The sequence below is a fragment of the Grammomys surdaster genome, unplaced genomic scaffold, assembly GCF_004785775.1.
Source record: "Grammomys surdaster isolate TR1022 unplaced genomic scaffold, NIH_TR_1.0 216, whole genome shotgun sequence".
NCBI classification, from domain to species: domain Eukaryota; kingdom Metazoa; phylum Chordata; class Mammalia; order Rodentia; family Muridae; genus Grammomys; species Grammomys surdaster.
The window spans coordinates 1,182,362-1,203,651 of NW_021604661.1; the positions used below are offsets into that span (position 1 = coordinate 1,182,362).

General features: G+C 35.3%; 1 protein-coding gene across 3 annotated transcripts in view; it reads right to left on the reverse strand.

Moving 5' to 3' along the window:
• The window catches only part of Wnk3 (WNK lysine deficient protein kinase 3), a 96,391-nt gene that overhangs the window by 40,903 nt on the left and 34,198 nt on the right, over nucleotides 1-21,290 (reverse strand). For all 3 annotated transcript variants that reach the window (XM_028772655.1, XM_028772654.1, XM_028772656.1), the window contains exons 10-11: nucleotides 4,792-4,856; nucleotides 679-826 (exon numbers count right to left, since the gene is read on the reverse strand). In XM_028772655.1, coding sequence (XP_028628488.1) covers nucleotides 679-826; nucleotides 4,792-4,856 — 213 coding nt within the window. The remainder of the gene's footprint in view (nucleotides 1-678; nucleotides 827-4,791; nucleotides 4,857-21,290) is intronic.

Sequence of the window (21,290 nt, forward strand, 5' to 3'; positions counted from 1 at the left end):
CACATGTATCAGATGTGCAGCTTAGTCTTCATGTGGGTCCCCTAACAATTGAAGGAGAGTTTGTCCCTGACTCAGGTGCCTGCCGTTAGATCCCCTTCCCCCTAACTGGACTACCCAGTTGGGCCCCAGGGGGAGAGGAGGTGCTTAGGCTTCTGACAACTGGATGTCCCAGGATGGGGTGGTACATAAAGGGGGACTTCCCTTTCTCTGAGAAGGTTAAAGGGTAATGGTGGAAGGGATTTGTAAGGGTGGGACTGGGAGGAGAGGAGGAATGGGGGTGGAGGCCATGATTGGGATATTAAATAAATAAATAAATAAATAAATACATGAAAAAATACAAAAAATTTGGGACACCTATCACAAAATAAGTCAATATATTTTTGCTAACATTATTTGTACTATTACAATGTTAAATGTGAATATTGTATATACACATAGAAAAAAAGATAGAAGAAATAAGCTCTGATAAGTGATTGTAGGAATTTTATGTTCTTCCTTTCATTTCTTTTACAATTTCCAAGCTTAATAACTAAATTTCTAGTTAGAAATCCTAAATTCAGAAGAGATTAGTTTATAGAACGCTTTGCAATAGTCTGCATTTACTTCCACAGCATTGTTCCTCTCCAAGTCCCCAAGACTTCTACATAAACTCTAATCCAGTCATACATACACACTGACCTGAAGGACAGTAAGCTGGAATTTAGTCCCCTTCTCTGGTCGGGGACAGGAGGCTCTTCTTTGTTTGATCCGATCCTGTTTGCCATTTCCACTTGGGGTATCAGGGTTATTGGTGTTTTCTTTCACAGATGTCACATCTTGATTCAAGCTACTGATTTAAAAAAAGGAACCCATTCCAATCTCAATCATAAAATCTAAAGAAAACTTAAGATTATAAATTTGTACACTTAAAAATCAACCCATGTAATATCTTTATAAATGTTATAGTTATATAATTGTGCATACATTTAATACCACCTGAATTGTACTAGTTAAATGGGGGAATTGTATTATAGATAAAAAGTGTTTTTTTTCCTTAAACATTTATTTTGTATTTTATATGTGTGGATGTTGAGCCTACACATATGTCTGTGTGTCATGTGTATGTAGTGTCCATAGAGGCCAGAAAGAGTTGTCTGACCCTCTGAGACTGGAGTTACACATGGTTGTGACTACCATAGGTGCTGGGAATTGAACCCTTGTCCTTTGAAAGAGAAGCTAGTGCTCATAACTGCTGAAGCATCTCTCTAGTCCCACAAATTATATTTCAATAAAAGTTGTTTTGGAAGTTATAAAAATGACGTATCATATATAATTGCTACACATTTTTATCACAGGAATATGAATAAAAAACACTGTCAGTCATAGGCTACTATGAAATCTTTTATTAAGGAATACTCATTTTAATTTAGAAGACAATCTTGATCAATTTTTTTCTTATTCAGAGATTACTTTACTAACATATTCAAATGAAGCTTCTAAAATGAATATACATTCTTACTTCAAAAAGGAGATTTACCTCAGCAAAGAATAAGCAGACTAAGTATAGGAGACAGGAATAATGCAGAAGGTAAAGCAAGTGATGAAAATGAATGATATAAAAATGGTTTAACATGATTAACTGTGATTAGTTATAGCTATTTTATAAGCTGAAATCAAAACTATAAAAAAGACAGTGCTAATGAAGTCATGGATCTTAAGAAGAGAAACTACAACCACTAATTTCCTAAACCAGCATAATCACTAATAACAATCATAAACATTGTCTTTATGCCCACAGAGAAGTGTAATCTTCACTCCTCATCAGGGAAAATTTCTCTCTGCAACAGACAGAGCCCATTATAGAAAACCACAAGCAATCAAAATACAGAGTTGTGGAACATAGTCCCAATGGCTACATCTTCAAAACATGCCCGCACCTAAGGCTCAGGGGACATTGTGGAATAGAGAAGAAAAGATTCTAAGAGCCAGAGGATCAAGGAGTTTGCAGTGAGATGGTGTTTCTTAGTAATGTCTGAAGGTATACTCATAAAGTCCACTAATATGACTGTCTAAACATGAGCTGAACAAGGACAACCAAACAATAGACATGACAAGGTGGATAGATAGGGGATGGAATAGGGTGGGGTGGGGTACTGTTCAAGACGCCTCAACCGCAGTCAAAGAGCTATAGGTAACTAACAAATGCTGAGAGTGGGAGAAATAGTCTTCAGGGGAAAGTACATCATTTTTTAATACCTAATTTCAAATATAAATACCAATAGACCTTTTTAAAAATATATCTTTTAAATTATTTTTTGGTGAGTCCTTTCTTCTAAAAACTCCCAGTGAATCGTCTCTGTAGATATGTACGAAAAGAGATAAAAACCAAAAACTAAATTATTTCTGTTTGCATGTAAAATATACTTAAGTCCAAGTGATGAAATGACTACACATTAATGCTTGCAAGGGCTAAGGATGTAGCTCAGTGGTCCAGTCTTATGCAGCCTGTACAAGGGTTGGGTTCCATTCCTAGCACACCCTCCCAATAACTCCTTCTCCTGGAGTTCTTAAAATATAGAGAAATATCAGTAATAAATAATAACCATTAGAGGACAAAAGGAGATATAATTTTAGTTCATGACATAATACTATACACATTCAAAAGTTTCCTTAAAATACTAGCGTAAGGCTTGAGAGATGGTTAAAAGCACTTTTTACTCTTGCAGAGGACCTGTTTTCAATTCCAAGTATTCATATGTGAAGACACAGTTCACAACTATCTTTAATTCTATTTTCAGTAGATCCAATTCTTTCTTCTGACCCCTATGGCTATCAGGCACACATATGGTACAAATACATACATGCAGAACATTTAAATACATAATAAAATAAAATAAATAAACCTAAGAAATTATACTAGGTTTTGGAACAAGATTACAGCACTCAACTTTTCTTGCTCATTTTCCCTAAGTACAACTTAAAAAATTCTGGAAATAATAAACTAGACAATAAGAAGGAGGGCAACCAAGACTGAAAAGATGAACGTTAAGTAAGACTGGCCAAGAACCCCAAAGATTTGAAAAAAATCATAGCAGCTTGACATCTCCCAATTGGCTACCCAGTAACTGAAGGCTAACAGGCTCACTCTTGTATATCCCAGTATAGACATATAAGCAACTCAAACCTAGTATCTCCTGACTGTAGCCCATTAGCCAAAGATAGACTTTTCTACTGTGGAACTGGGGAGGAGCCTCATCAATAGAGTATGGATTAGAAAGCTGGCCTAAGCCTGGTCTACAGAGTGAGTTCCAGGACAGCCAGAGCTACACAAAGAAACCCTGTCTCAAAAAACCAAAAAGAAAAAAAAAAGAAAGCTGGCCTAGAGGAAAGCTCTAGCCTTTGGAACCATGCTGGTATCCAATGGTGCAAGGTGAACAAAGCAGACCAGTATAATGTAAGGACTCTAAAACTAAATTTTCATTAGAAAATTCTAGCCCGTAAGAATGGGCAAGAACATGTGCACCTGAACACAGGGAATGTCTACTAAAACAGAAGATTTAATCACAATCCAAAATATCATTGTATAATACCTAAAATATATAAATGAAAATACTTTCATACCAAAGCAAAAAGCAACTAACAGACAGAAAAAAAAAACCCGAAAACAAACAAAAAAACCAGGAAAATCACAACTTGAATGCAGAAAGACAATCAACAGGTATAAACATCCAAGATAAATCAGATATTGTAATAATAAGACAAGACATAATCAAAATGTTTTAGTAGGCTGGGTATAGCTCAGTGATAAAGCACGTATCTAGTATGCACATAGCCCTAGGCTTAGTCCTCAGCACAAAGGAAAAATAAATTTTAAAAAAGGAATGGGAAGCAAACTCCAGCAAAGAACTGTGCAGTGGTTTAAATAGGGTTGGCTCTCACAGACTCATGTGTTTAAATGCATGGCCTATGGAGAGTGGCAATATTAGGATGTGTAGCCTTAAATGCCAGTCTTCTCCTGGCTACCTTTAGATCAAGATGTAGAACTCTCACCTCCTCCAGCATCATGCCTACCTGTATACTGTCATACTTCCTGCCATGATGATAATGGACTAGGATCTAATTAAATGTTGTCCTTTATAAGAGTTACCTTGGTCATAGTGTCTGTTCACAGCAGTAAAACCCTAAGAGGGACTTAGTGGTAAAGTGCATGCCTAGCATGTCAAGAAAATGGGCTCCATTCCCAGTAATGAAATGAACAAAACAAAACAAATTAAAAACTTCAACAGGCAATTGCAACCGCATTTGAAGCAAATGAGAAAAAGCCAATGAGAAATAGAAGATTAAAAAAGAACCAAATGAAAATTATAGAACTAAACATGGAATCACAGAAATAAAACCTCACTGAAGGGGAAAAAATGGTGGAATGAAGAGCACACAAGAAATAAAGAATGAGTTTGGAAAACTAATAGAAATTACCCAACCTGAATAATGTAGAAGACTATTTTTAAACCACCACCAATTACATAACTTGCTATAATTTATTTTTTGAGATTAGCTGAAATTCTACTTTACATAATTTTTCATTTACTTTGTACAACAAAACACTATAGACAAAAGACTAAAATGTCAGTAACTTCACAATTTACATGAGCACTATGAATATTAAAATAAAGTGAATTCATCCCAATTTTATTAATCTTGCACAAATACAAGAATTTTTAAAAATTGCTTTATTCAAGGTACTCTAAGTATATACAGACATGCAGCAGCATGCCAACACTGATTTCCTGGTACTAAGGTTATGATACTTACCTTCGAACAAGATCTGGATTTTGAAGAGTTGTTTGTTGTTCAGCTCCAATTGGTTGGGATACAGGCTGTAAAGAGTACGGTAATAATACCTATTATTATAACAGCAAAATTCACGCTAAAATACAATCTTCTATTTCAAACAACATCACTGTTAAACTTTTTTCTACTTTGTAAAGCAGGTAGAATATCTGTATTATCCAATGCCTATATCAACCGTATTACTGATATTATAATAACAAGTATATCTTACTCAAGCCTTTTTCATTAAATGTTAATAGTGTTTTGGCAGGTATGGTGATGCACTCCTTTAATCTCAGCACCTAGAGGTGGATCTCTGTGAGTTGGAGACCAGCCTGATGTTCAAAATGAATTCTAGGACAGCCAGAGCTACACAGTGAGATCCTGTCTTAAAAAATAATAAATTAATAAATAGAACTTAACACTGTTTTTAAGTTTTAAATTCTTGTTTGTGCTATCTTTCACAGAGAACAGTACTGATGAATCCTGAGTTACTGCAATTCCACAAGAAAATAAATCAATGAATCTATTAACTGCCATGAACAACAGAAGAATACTAAAATGTAAAATCTAGCAAAATAATTATTCCTTACCCAATTAAACTTTCTATGATGACTCCTCATGTTCTAAAAGATTTAGTTCCTTCAGAGGGTAAAATTCTCACTAAAACTGGTCCATTCTTGGCTCTCTACTTTTGCATCTTTTCTTTAAGCCACACTAGACTGGAGCTGCTTTCCATGAATTGGGTTTTTCCATACACTATGATTCCACTTATGTTCTTCTACTTTCCTACCCTATTTTCAATCTCTCCTTAGTCTTATCCACTTATAAAATAATTGGACAAATTTTCTATAGAAAAAACATATTCAAAATATCAAACTATACTATATTATGCTATATCATATATATGTATATGTATACATGTATACGTGTATACATACACACAGACACAGACACACACACGCACATATATATATATATCATATATCATAGTGGATTCCAGAAACAAACCAGTAAAATTGCTCATCTTAGGAAGGACAGAAATACTTTGGAGAAATTGTTGTTTCCAACAGTGGTCATACATGATGAACTTTACTGTGGCAAAAAGAATAGAATTCAAAGAGTGATAGGGACATAGCAATAAAATAGATTAAAGGACTACTAATGCCCAAACATTAGACACAAAATAAGTATTAAGAAAATTAGTCTATTCAATAAAATAATAAGTGAGTTCACACTGATATGAACAAACAGACCAGGAAAAGACAAGTGTAACTATAAAAAGGCAACTAATAAATACAAGAAGGAGTGTGGAAAAATCATAAATGGATGCTAAAACTAGTAAAAGTTAGATGAAGAACAGTATAATTACATCGTTTCAAAAAGTGTCCTCATGTATTACTTTTAAATTATAAAGGTAACTTTGCAGTGGCAAGATCATAGAAAGCCCCATCTTAAGCACATAATCAAATTTAATCCCCTAATGTTGAAACAAACCAATATGATATAGAAAGAACAACCCAAGCCGGGCGGTGGTAGCGCACGCCTTTAGTCCCAGCACTTGGGAGGCAGAGGCAGGCGGATTTCTGAGTTCGAGGCCAGCCTGGTCTACAGAGTGAGTTCCAGGACAGTCAGGGCTACACAGAGAAACCCTGTCTCAAAAAACCAAAAAAAGAAAGAAAGAACACTTACACTGTATTCCTAACTTAAAAAAATTATTACTTGTACTAAAGAGGAGGATGATTCAGACAGAATCAAACTGAAGGATATTTTACAAAATAGTAAGCCTTCTTTCTTCAGAGAGATCAAAGTAATAAAAGATGAGGGTTAAAGAACCAGTATAGACTAAAGAAGACAAAACAGATGAGGCAATTAAAGGCAAAGTATGCTTTTAAACTAGATCATTAATCAAGGTGGGAGAACTTGCCATTAAATACATCATCTCAATAATAGTTGAAATTTTACTTATATGGATGTGGTGTGCATGTGCATGCAAGTTCATCTGTGTGAGCACACATGTGGGTATAGGTATGGAAGTCAAAGGTCAATGTCATCCATCTTCCTTCATTGCTCTCCACCTTATATATTGAGTCAGGTTCTCAACTGAACCCAGAACTTGCAGATTTGGCTAGTCTGGCTAGGCAGCTTGCCCCAGGGATCCTGTCTTCAATACCAAGCCCTGAAATCAGAGGGAAGCTGCTGAAGACTCCACATTCTCTGGTAGGGAAATCAAGCTGTAACTGAATTAAAAGTTCCCTCTGTGCTGGCTATCTTTTAGAGAGCTTCAAGGAACTAAACAGCTGCTGGGGTAGAATTGTCATTAATAGTTGTATTTTGTAGAATATCCTTCCGTTTGAACCTGTGTGTCACACTGTTGAACAGCTGTGTAAGACATGGCAACTGGTGCAAGAGTGGCAGGTCTATTGTGGGGTGTAATCAACAGCTGTCTGATTGTGGACTTGAGGACTGTGCCACATGAAGAAAATTACATTTGGTATTGAAACCTGGTCGAAGGCCCATGGCTGGGGAAGTCATAGTAGGAAAGCTAGTGCTGTTGTTTTGCTCACTGGACATGAAGTGCCTGTCAAATTGTCTTCTAGATATTTGTTTATATCCACAGACATCAGCTGCAGTCAGTTGTGGTGAGACAGATTTGTTTTTGCAGTGGGTGGTAGTTGCTACAAAGACTCATAACTGGTGAAAAGTGCTCATAATAAAGAACTGCTGAGAGCTAAGAACTACATAGGACATCTATATTACTTCCCTCAAGGCTCAGGGAATATTGTAGAAGAAGGGCAGAAAGAATGTGAATTCAAGAAATAAGAACTGAAGAGTTACAGAATGTTTTCTTCCAGGCAGCTACAGTTATTGCAGTCTTGTACTTTCAGGAATAAAAGTGGGATAAGAAACGGTTATGGGTGGAGGAATAATGAAAATGTATTATACACATGTATGAAAATGAAAATGCCCTAATTACATATGTGATGTGTATATGTATTCAAAATGTGTCCTTACAGACTACTTTTTAATTACAAGCATAAACATAGCAACTATAAATATGCCAGATGAACTAAGTTTGATCCCCAGAACTCGCATGGTAGAGGAAAAGAAGCAACACCCCAATAAGTTGACCTCTGATTTCCACAGGTTTCCACTGTGATATGCATTCCCTCAACATAATAAATATTACCACAACACACCTATGAAAACAGCTGGAATTTAAGAGAATGGAAGTAAATAGTGTTTATAGGAATACAGAGCAACAGAAGTCTCATATACTGCTGATACAAATGGTTTCTTTTTCATATAAACACTTTAGAATACTTTCCAACATAATGTAGCTAAATATATACTTATCCTATGACCAGCAATCCCACATCTAGTTACAAATGTACATTTGTCTACCAGAAAACACACAGAACGTTTAACAGCACTAATCCTAAGTATCCAAAAGACCCAAAAATTAGAAAAACACAAGAAAATAGAGAATTGAAGTTTGATATTGTTTACAATAGAACAATTCACAAAAATAAACTATTGATATATACAAAAATGTACATGAATCTTTGTTAAGCTTATAGAGGATTAGAAATAGTTATTTTCTCATTTCATCTTGGTATATACATATATACAAAATTCATTAAGGCACACATTTTTATTAGCACAAATAAATATAAATACATAATACTTAATATATAAGGATTTTTAAAAAGCTGATATGATCTATTTCTGATTTAAAAAAACTAAAAATTATTATTCTATCCATGGTTTAATGAGAAAAATTGGCCTGAAGAACTACATAGATTTTATTTTTTGAGAAACAGATAACTTTAACTCTCCTTATACTTTATTTTAAAGAAATATTTAGAGGAAAAACAATAGTCTTAAAAAGTTCATGTGAGAAAAGAATAAAGCTGTACAAAACATTTGTACTAAATTCCTTAGTTAGGAGGAACATCTCTGCTTTCCAAGTGCTGGTAATAAAGGCATATGCCTTGCCTCACACCTGGCCCAAACTTCTGATGCATCAACCAGAAGACAAAAGAACAAAATATATAGAAAGAAATTTTTGTAAATTTGTGGTCTGAATATGCTTGGCCCATAGGATGCTGCTATTTAGGTGTGACCTTGTTGGAGCAGGTATTGGCTTGTTGGAGGAAATGTATCAATTTGGGGATGGGCTTTGAAGCTCCACTCAGGGTGAAAGAGTCAGTCTCTCCTGACTGTAGTAGGATCAAAATGTAGAACTCTCGGGGCCTACAGTTCTCTGCCAGTCTGGATGCTGCAATGCTTCCTGCCATGATAATAATGGAGTGAACCTCTGAACCTGTAAGCCAGGCCCAATTAAATGTTGTCCTTATAGGAGTTGCCTTGGTCATGGGGTCTGTTCACATCAGTAAACCCCAAACTTATACAGGCAGCAACAAAAAACAGAGTGTCTCAAACAAGATAGGAAGTGAGGATGGACACCTGAGGTTGTTCTCTAACCTCTACACACATGCCAGATCCAGTTTTTAGAAATAAAATAATTGACTTAGATACAAATTTTGAATGTTCTACTTGAAATACTAAAATATCAGTATCAGTAGGATGTAATTAGATTATATATAATAATGCATATATGCATGTGATAACAATTACAAAGTCCATGAATTTGAAAGAGAGAGGAGAGAAGATGTGAGATTTTGAAGGGAGGAAAAGGAAAGGAGAAACGTAATTAAAATACAATCTCAAAAATAACCATTATATGGCATAATTTTACTCAAAACAGTATAAACGAGTTTTAAAAAAATCGTTGTACAAGTAATCCACAGACAGATAAGAAAAGGAAACAGGAAAGAAACAGAATAAAACAAAATCAAATGCTTGAAATGGAAGTACTAACATATCAATAACTAAATGCAAATAGTCAAATTAAGAAACTATGGCAGAACAGATTAGAAGAATATTGATTTTAAAACCAACTCTATGTTTTCTACAAAAATTTTACTTCAAACACAAGACAAGCAAGTTGAAAGGATGAGAAAAATGCATCACGCTGATGTTATCAAAAGAAAGTGAGTATCTACACTCTACAAGAAAAAAAAATTACTATGCATGAAAGGGGATATAATGATAAAAAGACCAATCTACCATTCTGTGGATGTACCAAGCAAGAAAGCTTCAAGATAGATGGAAAGGCTGCAGTTGTATTCTTGTTACTGTCCATTATGATGCCCTTGCAATGTTTTCAATAAATCTGTTTTCTTCCTTTAAAAACAAATAATGCCTGGACTAGAAGAAGAAATATAGGAATCTACTTTACATGGGAATTTCAATACTTTATTCTCAGCAATTGATAGATCCTCTAGATAGAAAATTACTAAGAAGGCAGAAGAACAGAATTACAGACTTCTATCCCTCATGAACTTAAGGTTCAAAAATTCTCAACAAAATGTTAGTAAATCAAATCCAATAAAGTATTTCAAATGCCATATTATGTCAAAATAAGTTTATGCAAAGGATATAAGGCTATTTTCAATACTTGAAGTAAATGGCAAAGTATGATGGCTTATGTCTATAATCCTAGTACTCAGGAGGCTGAGTAATAAGTTTGATTGGTACAACTTTGAGTATAGTTTGAGCACCTCAGTGAACTAGAGTATGAAACCCCATTTAAAATAATTGTCAGTGGGCTCCAGAGATGGTTCAGTGTACAAGAGCATGTACTCCTCTTCCAGAAGACCTGAGTTCAATTCCCAGAACCCAGACCAGGCAGCCCACAACTGCCTGTAATACCCATGTAAGAAAAATCAGTTGTCTGTGTATATGTAAGCAATATACAATCTCAAACAGAAATTAAGAAAATTATTCCAATTGGCATGTTCTGTGTAATACTAGCTTCTTGGAAGATGGAAGTAGAAGATCAAAAACTTAAAGCCATGCTGGGTAAGGTAGTGGCACGTCTTTAATCCCAACACTTTGGAGGCAGAGGCAGAGGCAAGCAGCGAATCTGTAAATTTGGGGCCTGCATGCTCAACAAAGTGAAGCCAGGGCTACTAAATACAGAAAACCTGTCTGAAAAACAAAACAAAACAAAAAAAACAAGAAAAAAAAGGCTAGCCTGAAAAACCAAGTCTGTCTCAAAATAAAATAAAACCCAAGCATGATAGAAAAGGCTTGTTGCCGGGCGGTGGTGGCGCACACCTTTAATCCCAGCACTTGGGAGGCAGAGGCAGGCGGATTTCTGAGTTCGAGGCCAGCCTGGTCTACAGAGTGAGTTCCAGGACAGCCAGGGCTACACAGAGAAACCCTGTCTCGAAAAACCAAAAAAAAAAAAAAAAAAAAAAGAAAAGGAAAAGAAAAAGAAAGAAAAGGCTTGTAATATTAGCTATTCAGCAGGCTAAGTTAAGAGGATCATGAGTTCAAGGCTGGATTCAGTTAAAGAGTAAGTTCAAAGCCAGCCTGGACAACTTAGTGAACTCCTGTCTCAAAAAATAAAAACATGGGATAACATGCCACATGAGTGTGAAAAACTGAGTTCAAATCCATAGAACCTACATAAAAGTGGGTATAGCAACATGATTGTGACTGTAATCCCAGTGTTCCTATGGTAAGATGGTAGATACAAACAGGAGACTCTCCAGAAACTCCTGGGCCAGCGAGTGTGGCTTATATAGCAGCTAATGACAGAAAAGAGATCCCATCTCAAAGTCAAAGGTGAGGATCAAAACCTAAGTTTGTCCTTTGAATTTCATATGTACATCATGGCACATGCCTGCCCACACTAAACAGACAAAATGGGGGTTTTTTGGCTGCAGAAGTAGTTCAGTGATAAAGTGCTAGCCTATTATGCATGTAGTCCTACCTAGATTTAATCCCTATTACAATAAATTAATGAATAATAATAAATAAATAATTTTAAAAGGAAGGACTGAGTCATGTGGCTCAGTAGTATAGTGCTTGTCTAGCATGTGGAAGCCCTGAGTTAAATACCCAGAGAGGAATGGGGGAGGGAATAAAGAAAGACAGGATAGGGATGAGGTGATAAAAGAAAGGAGTGTAAAAGGGTACGGGAAGATGAGTCAGCAAGTAAGAGTGCTTTTGCAGAAGCAAAACAATCTGACTTTTTTTTATCCCTAGAGCACATAAAGGTTGAAACAGAACCAAGTCTATAAAGCTATGCTCTTACCTACACATACATACACTGTGGGACACTCTGACAACACCTACATACTCACACACATCCTACGCCCCACTGTCACACGTGTATATATTCATATTCATTCTTTCTCTTTCTCAAATACACACAAATGAAAATTGTAACAATAATTTATTTAAAATGTTAAGGAAATTTACAATCTGTATCCCAGGAACTATAAACATTATAAAATACTGTTGAAATTCATAAACACCAAATTTCCTAGGTTTACTGAAATATAGTTGACTCATAAAATTATATATATTCAACACATAAAACATGCTGCATATTTTGATGCAATGAAGGACTGCTCTTCTTGTACTACATTCTCTCCAGCATGAGGTGTCACTTGTGTTGTTGATCTTAGCCATTCTCACAGGTGTAAGATGGAATCTCAGAGTAGTTTTAATTTGCATTTCCTTGATGGCTAAAGATGTTGAACATTTCTTTAAGTGTTTTTCAGCCATTTGAGATTCCTCTGACAGTTTTAGATTCTACATGTAAATGAGATTATACAGTGTTTGTCTGCATCTGTTTTATTATTATTTATTTATGGGGCTGGAACAATTGTTCAGTGGTTAAAACCACTGGTAACTCTTACAGAAAACCTCAGTTCAATTCCCTGTACCCACATAGCAGCTCACAAATGTCCATAGATCCAGGCCTGGGGCCATATAATGCTCTCTTCTGGCCTTGATGAACACAAGGCATGCATGTACTGCTCAGATATACATTAAAGAAAAACACCTACATGTATAAAAAATAAAAATAAAGAAAAAGACTTATTTATTTTTATTTTAGGTATATAAGTGCTATTCCTGCATGTATGTCTGTGTGCTTCATATGTGCCTGGTGCCTATGGCAGCCAAAAGAGGGCATCAGAACCCCTGGAACTGAAGTTATAAATGATTATAAGCTTCCATATGGATGGTGGGAACCAAACACAGGTTCTCTGTAGGAGCAGCAAGTACTCTTAATCTCTGAGCCATCTCTCTAGCTCAGTTTATTTTACTAATATATCTTCTACAGTCAGTCATATTGCCACAAATGGCAGGACTTCCTTTATAATGGCTGAATTTTACTGTGCAAACATACACATCACATATACATTCTCATTATCCATTCATTTATTGACAGTTATTCAAATAGATTTTGTTTTAACTATTATAAATGATATTACAATGAATGTGACTGTATTATTCATATATCTTTAGATATATGCCCAGAATTGAGATAATTAGATTACATGGTAGTTCAAAAATTTTTTTGAGGAATCACCATGCTATTTTCCACAATGGTTATATTATACTCCTATCAAGTGTACAAGAGTTTTATTTATTCCACACCATTACCAATACTTGTTATTGCTTATAACTTATTAACTATCCAATAGGTATGAAGCTATAAATCATTTTTATTTACATTTTCCTGATGATTTCTGGTATTCAGTACAGTTTTCATGTACCATTTTATCGTTTTTATGTCATCTTTGGAGAAATATTTATTAAAGTATTATTCACTTTTTATTTGATATGGGATCTCACTATGTGGTGTAGGATGGTCTCAAATTCAATAATGCTTCTGTTTCAGCCTCCTAAATATTGGAAATAAAGGCATGTGACAACATAGCTGGCTTCTGCTTCAATTTTATGAACATGAAATTCATATGTGTAAACTAGAAGGCTTAATATTAAGAGAGTAAAGCAATATGAAACATTTATAGTTATAATTCCTATAAAACTGCCAAATGTATATTTTGTAAAATATCACAAGTTGGTCCTAAAATTCACACACAAAAGTAACAGTCCCAGATAAATCAAAATAATTTTGAAAAAAAATGAAAAAATATGTTTATGTAATTGATTTTTAAGTGGGTGCCAAGCTTACTTAATGGATAAAGAATATTCTATTTTGTTTTAAAGTCAAGAACAATTTTATTAAAAGTTTTAAAAAAACACCCAGGTTGTGTAAGCTGTAAATCTCAACAGCTGCCCTTAGGAGAATGGGGGAGGGAAGAAAAACTATGCAATTTAAGTTGGCACGGAGGGCAGACACATGGCAGACAAGCAGCTGGAAGGCAGGGAGGGAAGCGTCAAAGAAAGAACAAGGAAGCCCTAAGTGTTAGGAAAACCACGGTTAGAAATGAGAGAGAAGAAACAGAGAAATTACACTTCTCTGAATAATTCAGAAAGCAAAAACAGGATTATGAAGCTCCAAGGCTGGGCCCAGTAAGCTACTGCCAAAAGTAGTCTGAATAAATGGTCCTTGGAAAACTGGATATTCACATGAAGAGAATGAAATGGAATCCCCACCTCCAAATATACACAAACTTAATCTAGAGTAAATCAAAGACTTATAATTAAGAATCAAAATTCAAAACTCCTAAAAGAAAATTTAGAGGTAAATATTCATAAATTTGAATTAGACAATAGCTTTTAGGTATGACATAAAATGCACAAAGTCATCAAAAGAAAATAAATTGAATTATGCTATAAAAGACATCATCAAGAAAGACAAAAGATAGAGACTAGGAAAACTCCGTATAAAAATATATACTGAAAGTCTAGTATTAAGAATATATAAGCTGGGTGACAGTGGCACATGCCTTTAATCCTGGCACTAGGAGGAGGATTGTGGGGAGGGAGGGAGGAGGGGACAGAGACAGGCATATCTCTGTGGGTTCAAGATCAGCCTGGTCTACAGAGTGAGTTCCAGGGCAGCCAGGGATACACAGAGAATTCCTGTCTTGAAAAAATATATCCAATGAAAAGAAAATATAAAAATTCTTAAAATTAAACCATAAAAATGAAAAAATTAGAAGATGTACAAAATATTTAAGTCATTATTTTCCTGAAGAAGATAAGATATAAAAAGGCCCTAAAATTATATGAAAAGATGTTCACTACCAGCAGTGTTCAAAGATATACAAATCAAAACCACATGGAGACAGCTTTTCAGACCTATAAAGAGAGCCATAATCAGAAAGGTTTGTTAAACCATGTGGAGATGGCAATGTGTTTTCTTTTTTTTTTTTTTAAAGATTTATTTATTTCATTTATATGAGTACACTGTAGCTGTCTTCAGACACACCAGAAGAGGGCATCAAATCTCATTACAGATGGTTGTGAGCCACCATGTGGTTGCTGGGATTTGAACTCAGGACCTCTGGAAGAGCAGTCAGTGCTCTTAACCACTGAGCCATCTCTCCAGCCCCCGGCAATGTGTTTTCAACAAATTGTGTTGAAATTATGGGATATGAAAAAGAGTATTCACCCTCTACACATCATTCATAAAAACTAATTGAAAATGTACAGACATTAACATAAGACATCCCCCTCCCCTGGGGGAAAAACTATAAAACATTACAAAGCATGTTTGGAACTTAGGTACAAAGGTTTCTTGGGTCATACAAAGCAATAACCACAAGAAGTAGTTTTCCACAATTAGATTCCTCAAATTAAACACTTTGTCTCATAACTGAGAACATTATAAAAATGAATGGGCAAACCAAAGATTGGAGAATATATGTGTAAAATATAAATCTAACACAGGGATAGTATCATGATGAACGTGTAAAGAACTCCTACAAGTCAATAACAAAAGACAAGAGCAAAATAAAATGAGTAAATGAAGCAAACACTTAACAAAAATGTATAAAATGACAAATACATGAAAAGATATTCAGATATCAGGAACACAAACCCACACTGATTTGTTGGAGAGACTGCTTAGCTGTTAAGAGCATACTCTGCTCTCATTGAGCTTCAGTTATCAGCATGCACATAAGGCATCTTATAACCACTTGTAACTCCAGCTCCAGGCAATTTGATACCTTTGGCCTCCAAAGTTATCTGCATACATTTGCACATGCACACATATGTACACATAATTTAAAATAAATACCATTAAAAACCACAATGAGACCCTACTAATGTCTAATGTCCACCAGAGTCACTAAAACTAAAAACACCAAGCATGACATCTTGGCACATGCTTGTAAACCCAAAACTTGGGAAGTGGAGGCAAGAGAATCACAAATCCAACACTAGTCAAAGCTATTCAACAAATTCAAGACCCTGTCTCAAAATTTGGTTTTTAAGATACCACATGTTGGTCAAAGTGAGGAACTCTCAATACAATGCGCTGAGAGTTTAAAATAGTACAGACAACTTGGAATACTGTTAATTTCTTTCCCTCCCTCTTTCCCTTCCACCCTCTTCCTTTCCCTCTTTCCCTTCCTCCCCCTCCCCTTCCTCTCCTCCCTCCCTCCTTTATTTCTCTTCTACCCCAACAGGGTCTCACTATGCAGTCCTGGCTAGCCTGAAACACACTATGTAGACCATGCTGGCCTCAAACTTAGTGATCTATCTACCTGCTCCTGTCTCCAGTGCTATGTTTGAAGGCATGTACTACCATGCCTGGTAGATTTCTTTAAAAGTACAGTAACAAAATAACATAATCACTCTGTGCTCCGATATAACATATTCCTAGCTATTATCCATGACAAAAATATGCTCACAAAAAGGCTTATATAAGAATGTCCAGAGCAGTTTTATTCACACTAACCAAAAACTTCAGAAAACATTCAAGTGCTAAAAAGCTCAATAGATCAACACATCTAGTATATTTATAACAAGAACTATTTTGCAGTAAAACAGTGAGCTACTTCTATACACAAAATGGCTCAATCTCAAAAATATGTTCAATGAAGGAAGCCTTACCAAGTATATATTGTACTATTCAATACAGACTAAAACAGACTACACTCACCTATGGTTAAAAATAAATCACTGGTGGTTGACATTGATGTAGAGCGTAGAAGACATACTAAAAAGAGGCATGAGAGAACTTTCTGAAGCAGTCGATGCAGAATATGGATTCTATATTTGTAGGCAAGCTGTGACCTATAGGACAAATCTAGTGAACCATCTATTTTTGCAAACTAAGCTTTATTGGAACACATTGATGCTAGAATGCTTACAATTTATCTATGATTCCTTTCATGAATAAAATAGCACAACTAAATAGTTGCAGCAAGGATTATATAGCATATAAACCCTAAACCATTGACTAGATTTTTATAGGAAGTTTATCAATATGTGACTATATCCATCCTGACAATAGCTTTGGTTGCTTCGCATTTGTCAAAATTTACTGAACTATGATGTGTGCCTTTTACTGCATATAAATTTAAACAAAAAATACTGATTCCTACTTAAGGATACCTATGCTACAGTTAAATTACTTCAACTTTAAAATGCATCAGGAATTAAAATGGCAATAAAACAGTGAAGTAATATTCTGTATCAAGTAGGAAAGCTACAGCCTTCAAGCTCAACCTGATTATCAAAGTAGGCTTATAATAGAGAATACATAACAAAATTAATAATACAATTTAAATGGTAGATAGAAGGTTAGTAATACAAAATTTTTCACCTGTTCTGATCTCTGAAGATTTTCAATTAAGTTGCCAGGAATTATCTTAATTATGGAAGGGAAATAGAAAACACATGAAATCTGCCCACAGAGAGATATTCTGATTCAAAATGCCTTATGGACCCATTTATTTCAAGTAACTCAATCCTAGAACACTGTGTCCTATGTAAAGAAACTACTACTGCAAAGATAGAGCTTTGCCTATTCTTGTTTGGAATCAGTGTGTACATACTGGAATTCATTATCACTTATATCCTTAATAAAAGGGGAAGATTATAAAACATACAATACCTGAGGTAATGGCTCTTTGATATAGTAATATGTCATCACTAGAAAATAACTCAAAGCACAACACATCCTTTACCAATGGACCTCACAGCATTCTATTATCTTAATAATTAATTCAGATTTTCAGAGAGTCTAAAGCAGACAAGCAAAACAAAAAAAAAACAAATAAACAAACAAAAAAGAAAAAATAAATTCTTTATTCTTTTCTTTAACTAATTAAATCAATTTCATAAGTGAACTTATTAACATTATTCTAATTCTGGCCAGGAGCTGTGCAATATTATGATTATGTTCGCAGTCTCTGAAGCCAGGTAATCCGGGATTAAGTACAGGCCTTCTTTTCTGGTACAATGGGCATTACTTGGCCTCTCTGATTTTTATGTTCATAACTTGTAAAATAAGATAATAGGACTTGTACGACTGATATGAGGGAAATACACATAAGTCTTTTAGAATAGTGCTGGGGAGTTGGGGAGGTAGCTCAGTGGAAGAACACTCATCTACTACGTGTGAGGCCCTGCGTTCAGTCCCCAACACACTAAGAAAGAAGCAAAACTGACCCATTCAAAGAGTGGGTTTGGGTTCTGAACAGAGAATCCTCAAAAGAAATAAAAATGGCTAAGAAATATCTTTTAAAAATGCTTATGGACCCTAGCAATTAGAAAACTGAAAAAAATAAAACAACTTTGAGGTTTCATCTTAATTCCAGTTAGAATGACAAAGATCAATAAAACAAACAACAACAAATGTTGGAGCGAATGTGAGGACAAAGGTACACTTATTCACTGTTGGTGGGATTGCACACTTGTTCAACCACTCTGGAAGTCAATGTGGAGAATCCTCAAAAAGCTAAAAATAAATTTACTATATGATCCAGTTCTACCACTCCTTGGCATATGCTCAAAGAACTCAATGTTGCTACTCCATAGGCACTTTCTCAACCATGTTCACGGATGCTCTAATCAGGATAACTAGAAAATGGAAACAGACTAGATGTTCTTCACCTAGTGCAGAGATAATGAAAATGTTGCATGTACACTATAGCACACTATCCAGTTGTAAAGAAACATGAAGTCATGAGTTTGCATGTATGTAAATGGATAGAACTAGAAAAGACTAAGGTAACTCAGACCCAGAAAGACTAACATTACATGTACTCTTCTCATCTGAGGTTCCCAGCTCCAAGTCCTTAGATGGAAGAATATAACCTGGGGTAACTGCAGAAACCAGTAAAGTAAAAAGACAGCATTGTGTGAGGGGCAGGATTAGGAGCAATAAGAGAAGGGACTAAAAGGATACAAGTGATCTGAAGGGGTAAATGGGAAAAATGTGGGGGCCTTTCATTAGTGAATGGGATGAAGATAAATATGGGAAGGAGGGAGGGAGGTAAATAAGAGTAAGGATGTCTAGACAATGTCATTAGAAATTATACTATCAATTACCTACCTAAAAATACCTATAATATCCTTATATCTGTATATACATGCACATACATAGTTTAAATGAGATGTTCTCATTCAAACTGACAAAGCTCCTCTGCAAGACACACAAACTAATAAAAAAAACCAAACCCAGGACCACATGAAAAACCCTCTTTTGAGTTGTTGGTAAGGGTTGTCCAAGAGACTCCTAAAGTATTATAGGCTACTGCTGTTACTCTTGGATGCCTCCAGAGGTGGAAAGTAAGTCTCTATTGCTGAAGACATCGTGCACCTCAGACACAGAGCCCAGAGGCCCCTGAGTTGGAACTGATATAAAATCCTCCTTCCTGAAGACTAGTGTTATGGTACTAGAAAGCACCATGCAAGTTTCCAAAGGAGGGAAGCAACCAAAAGTTCTGCCTGGCTATGATAACACCTTTGAACTAAAAGAAGCAGCAAGGCATGATATATTAAGGGTAAAATAGTGACATACATATTTGGTGATAAGCAACAACTCTCTAATTGGACTTAAGGCTTATTCAACCAGAGGAAAATCATGATTGGTACTGAAGCCTAGCCAACTACCAATCAAAACACAGAGCTATGGAGCCCAAACACAATGAATACCTAGGTTCAGGGGTCGTAGTGGAAGAGGTACAGAAAGACTGTATCAGCAAGAGGATCTGAGAGTTTACTATGAGAGTGTATCTCCTAGTAATATCATAAAGTCTCACCAACATGATTTTCTTTTTTTTTAATTAATTTTTTATTGGATATTTTATTTACATTTTAGATGTAAGATGTTCAGATTTCAACTTGAACAAGGACAACAACAACAGACATACATGCCAAAGTGGACAGGGAAAAAGTTCATGAGGCTTCAATCCTAGACAAAGAACCACAGGCAACCACAGAAAGCAGAGAATGGGCAAATTGGTCCTCACTCAAGACAAGCATTCCCAATACTAATGGTCAGCCTTGAAAACATATAGATACATGTAAAATCATATGGACTGAGCAGGTTCTATTTATATGTTTAGGAATATACACATATATACTGTGGTGGTTTGAATGAGAATGACCCCCATAGGCTCATATATGACTGGATAAGAAGTTTGCACGGAATATGCAATATAAAGTAGATGTTCAAGGTTGGCAGTGAATAAAAAGGCTGTGTTGAAGCCTGGATTGTGTAGGTTAGTTGTGTTAAGAAAGCAGTTTGTTCCTGGGGTTGTATCACATGGGACAACTGCTCAGAAGCCTTTAGCAGGATTAAATTATTTATGTGTAATTGCAATAGATGAGAAGCTGTGAACAATATATTGCTAGGACTGTTCTAGCTCTTTCAATCATTCAATTAGCATTTACTCATTGTTCGAGGAGTTTGGTAATGCTCGTACCTAATACTTTTTAGATTACTTTGTGAAAATTTTACCATATAGCATTTCTTGAGTCTGGGCATGGTATACGCATTTACAATTTGAATTTTCCTTACACTAGCACCAGGAACTACAGCTGGTCCTTAGAACAGATAGACAAACTTCAGCCCAGCCCATGACTTTAGACCTGCATGTGCTACCATATTCAGCTTGAGTATTCATTTTAAATATGCAAATAAAACTTTCAAAAACTTTTAAAAAATACACATACTATACTTAAGCATTTGAACCTAGGTTAAAGTTAAGCATATATTCAGCCTATAGGACAGGCTTAGAAAGAAATGAATGTGAGCCTAATTGCAAATGTGTATTTTTGCATATCATTTATAAACACTGCCCAAACACTCAACTGTATCTATAGACAAAGCTTACCCCAGCATATTTTAAATGCTTATGTCATTTTTCAAGTGTATATCTGCTTTCTTTTATGAGATTATGAGCTCTTCAAGGATAATAATAAGATCTTATCTTACTTTATTTTCTCAGAAGGTAGTAATCATTAAAAGTCTATTGATAAGCTAAAGCTAAATATAGGCCAATTTTTTTAAGAGAAACAAATGTACCACATGCTAACTAAAGACTATGCGAAAGTTCAGAGCATCTTACTCCCAGAGAGGGAAAGCATATACATGGAGTGGAGAGTGGAGCCAAAAAAATGGATTATGCCGGACGAAAATACAATTATTTTTCAGAGTCCATGACACAAGCAACCTGAAT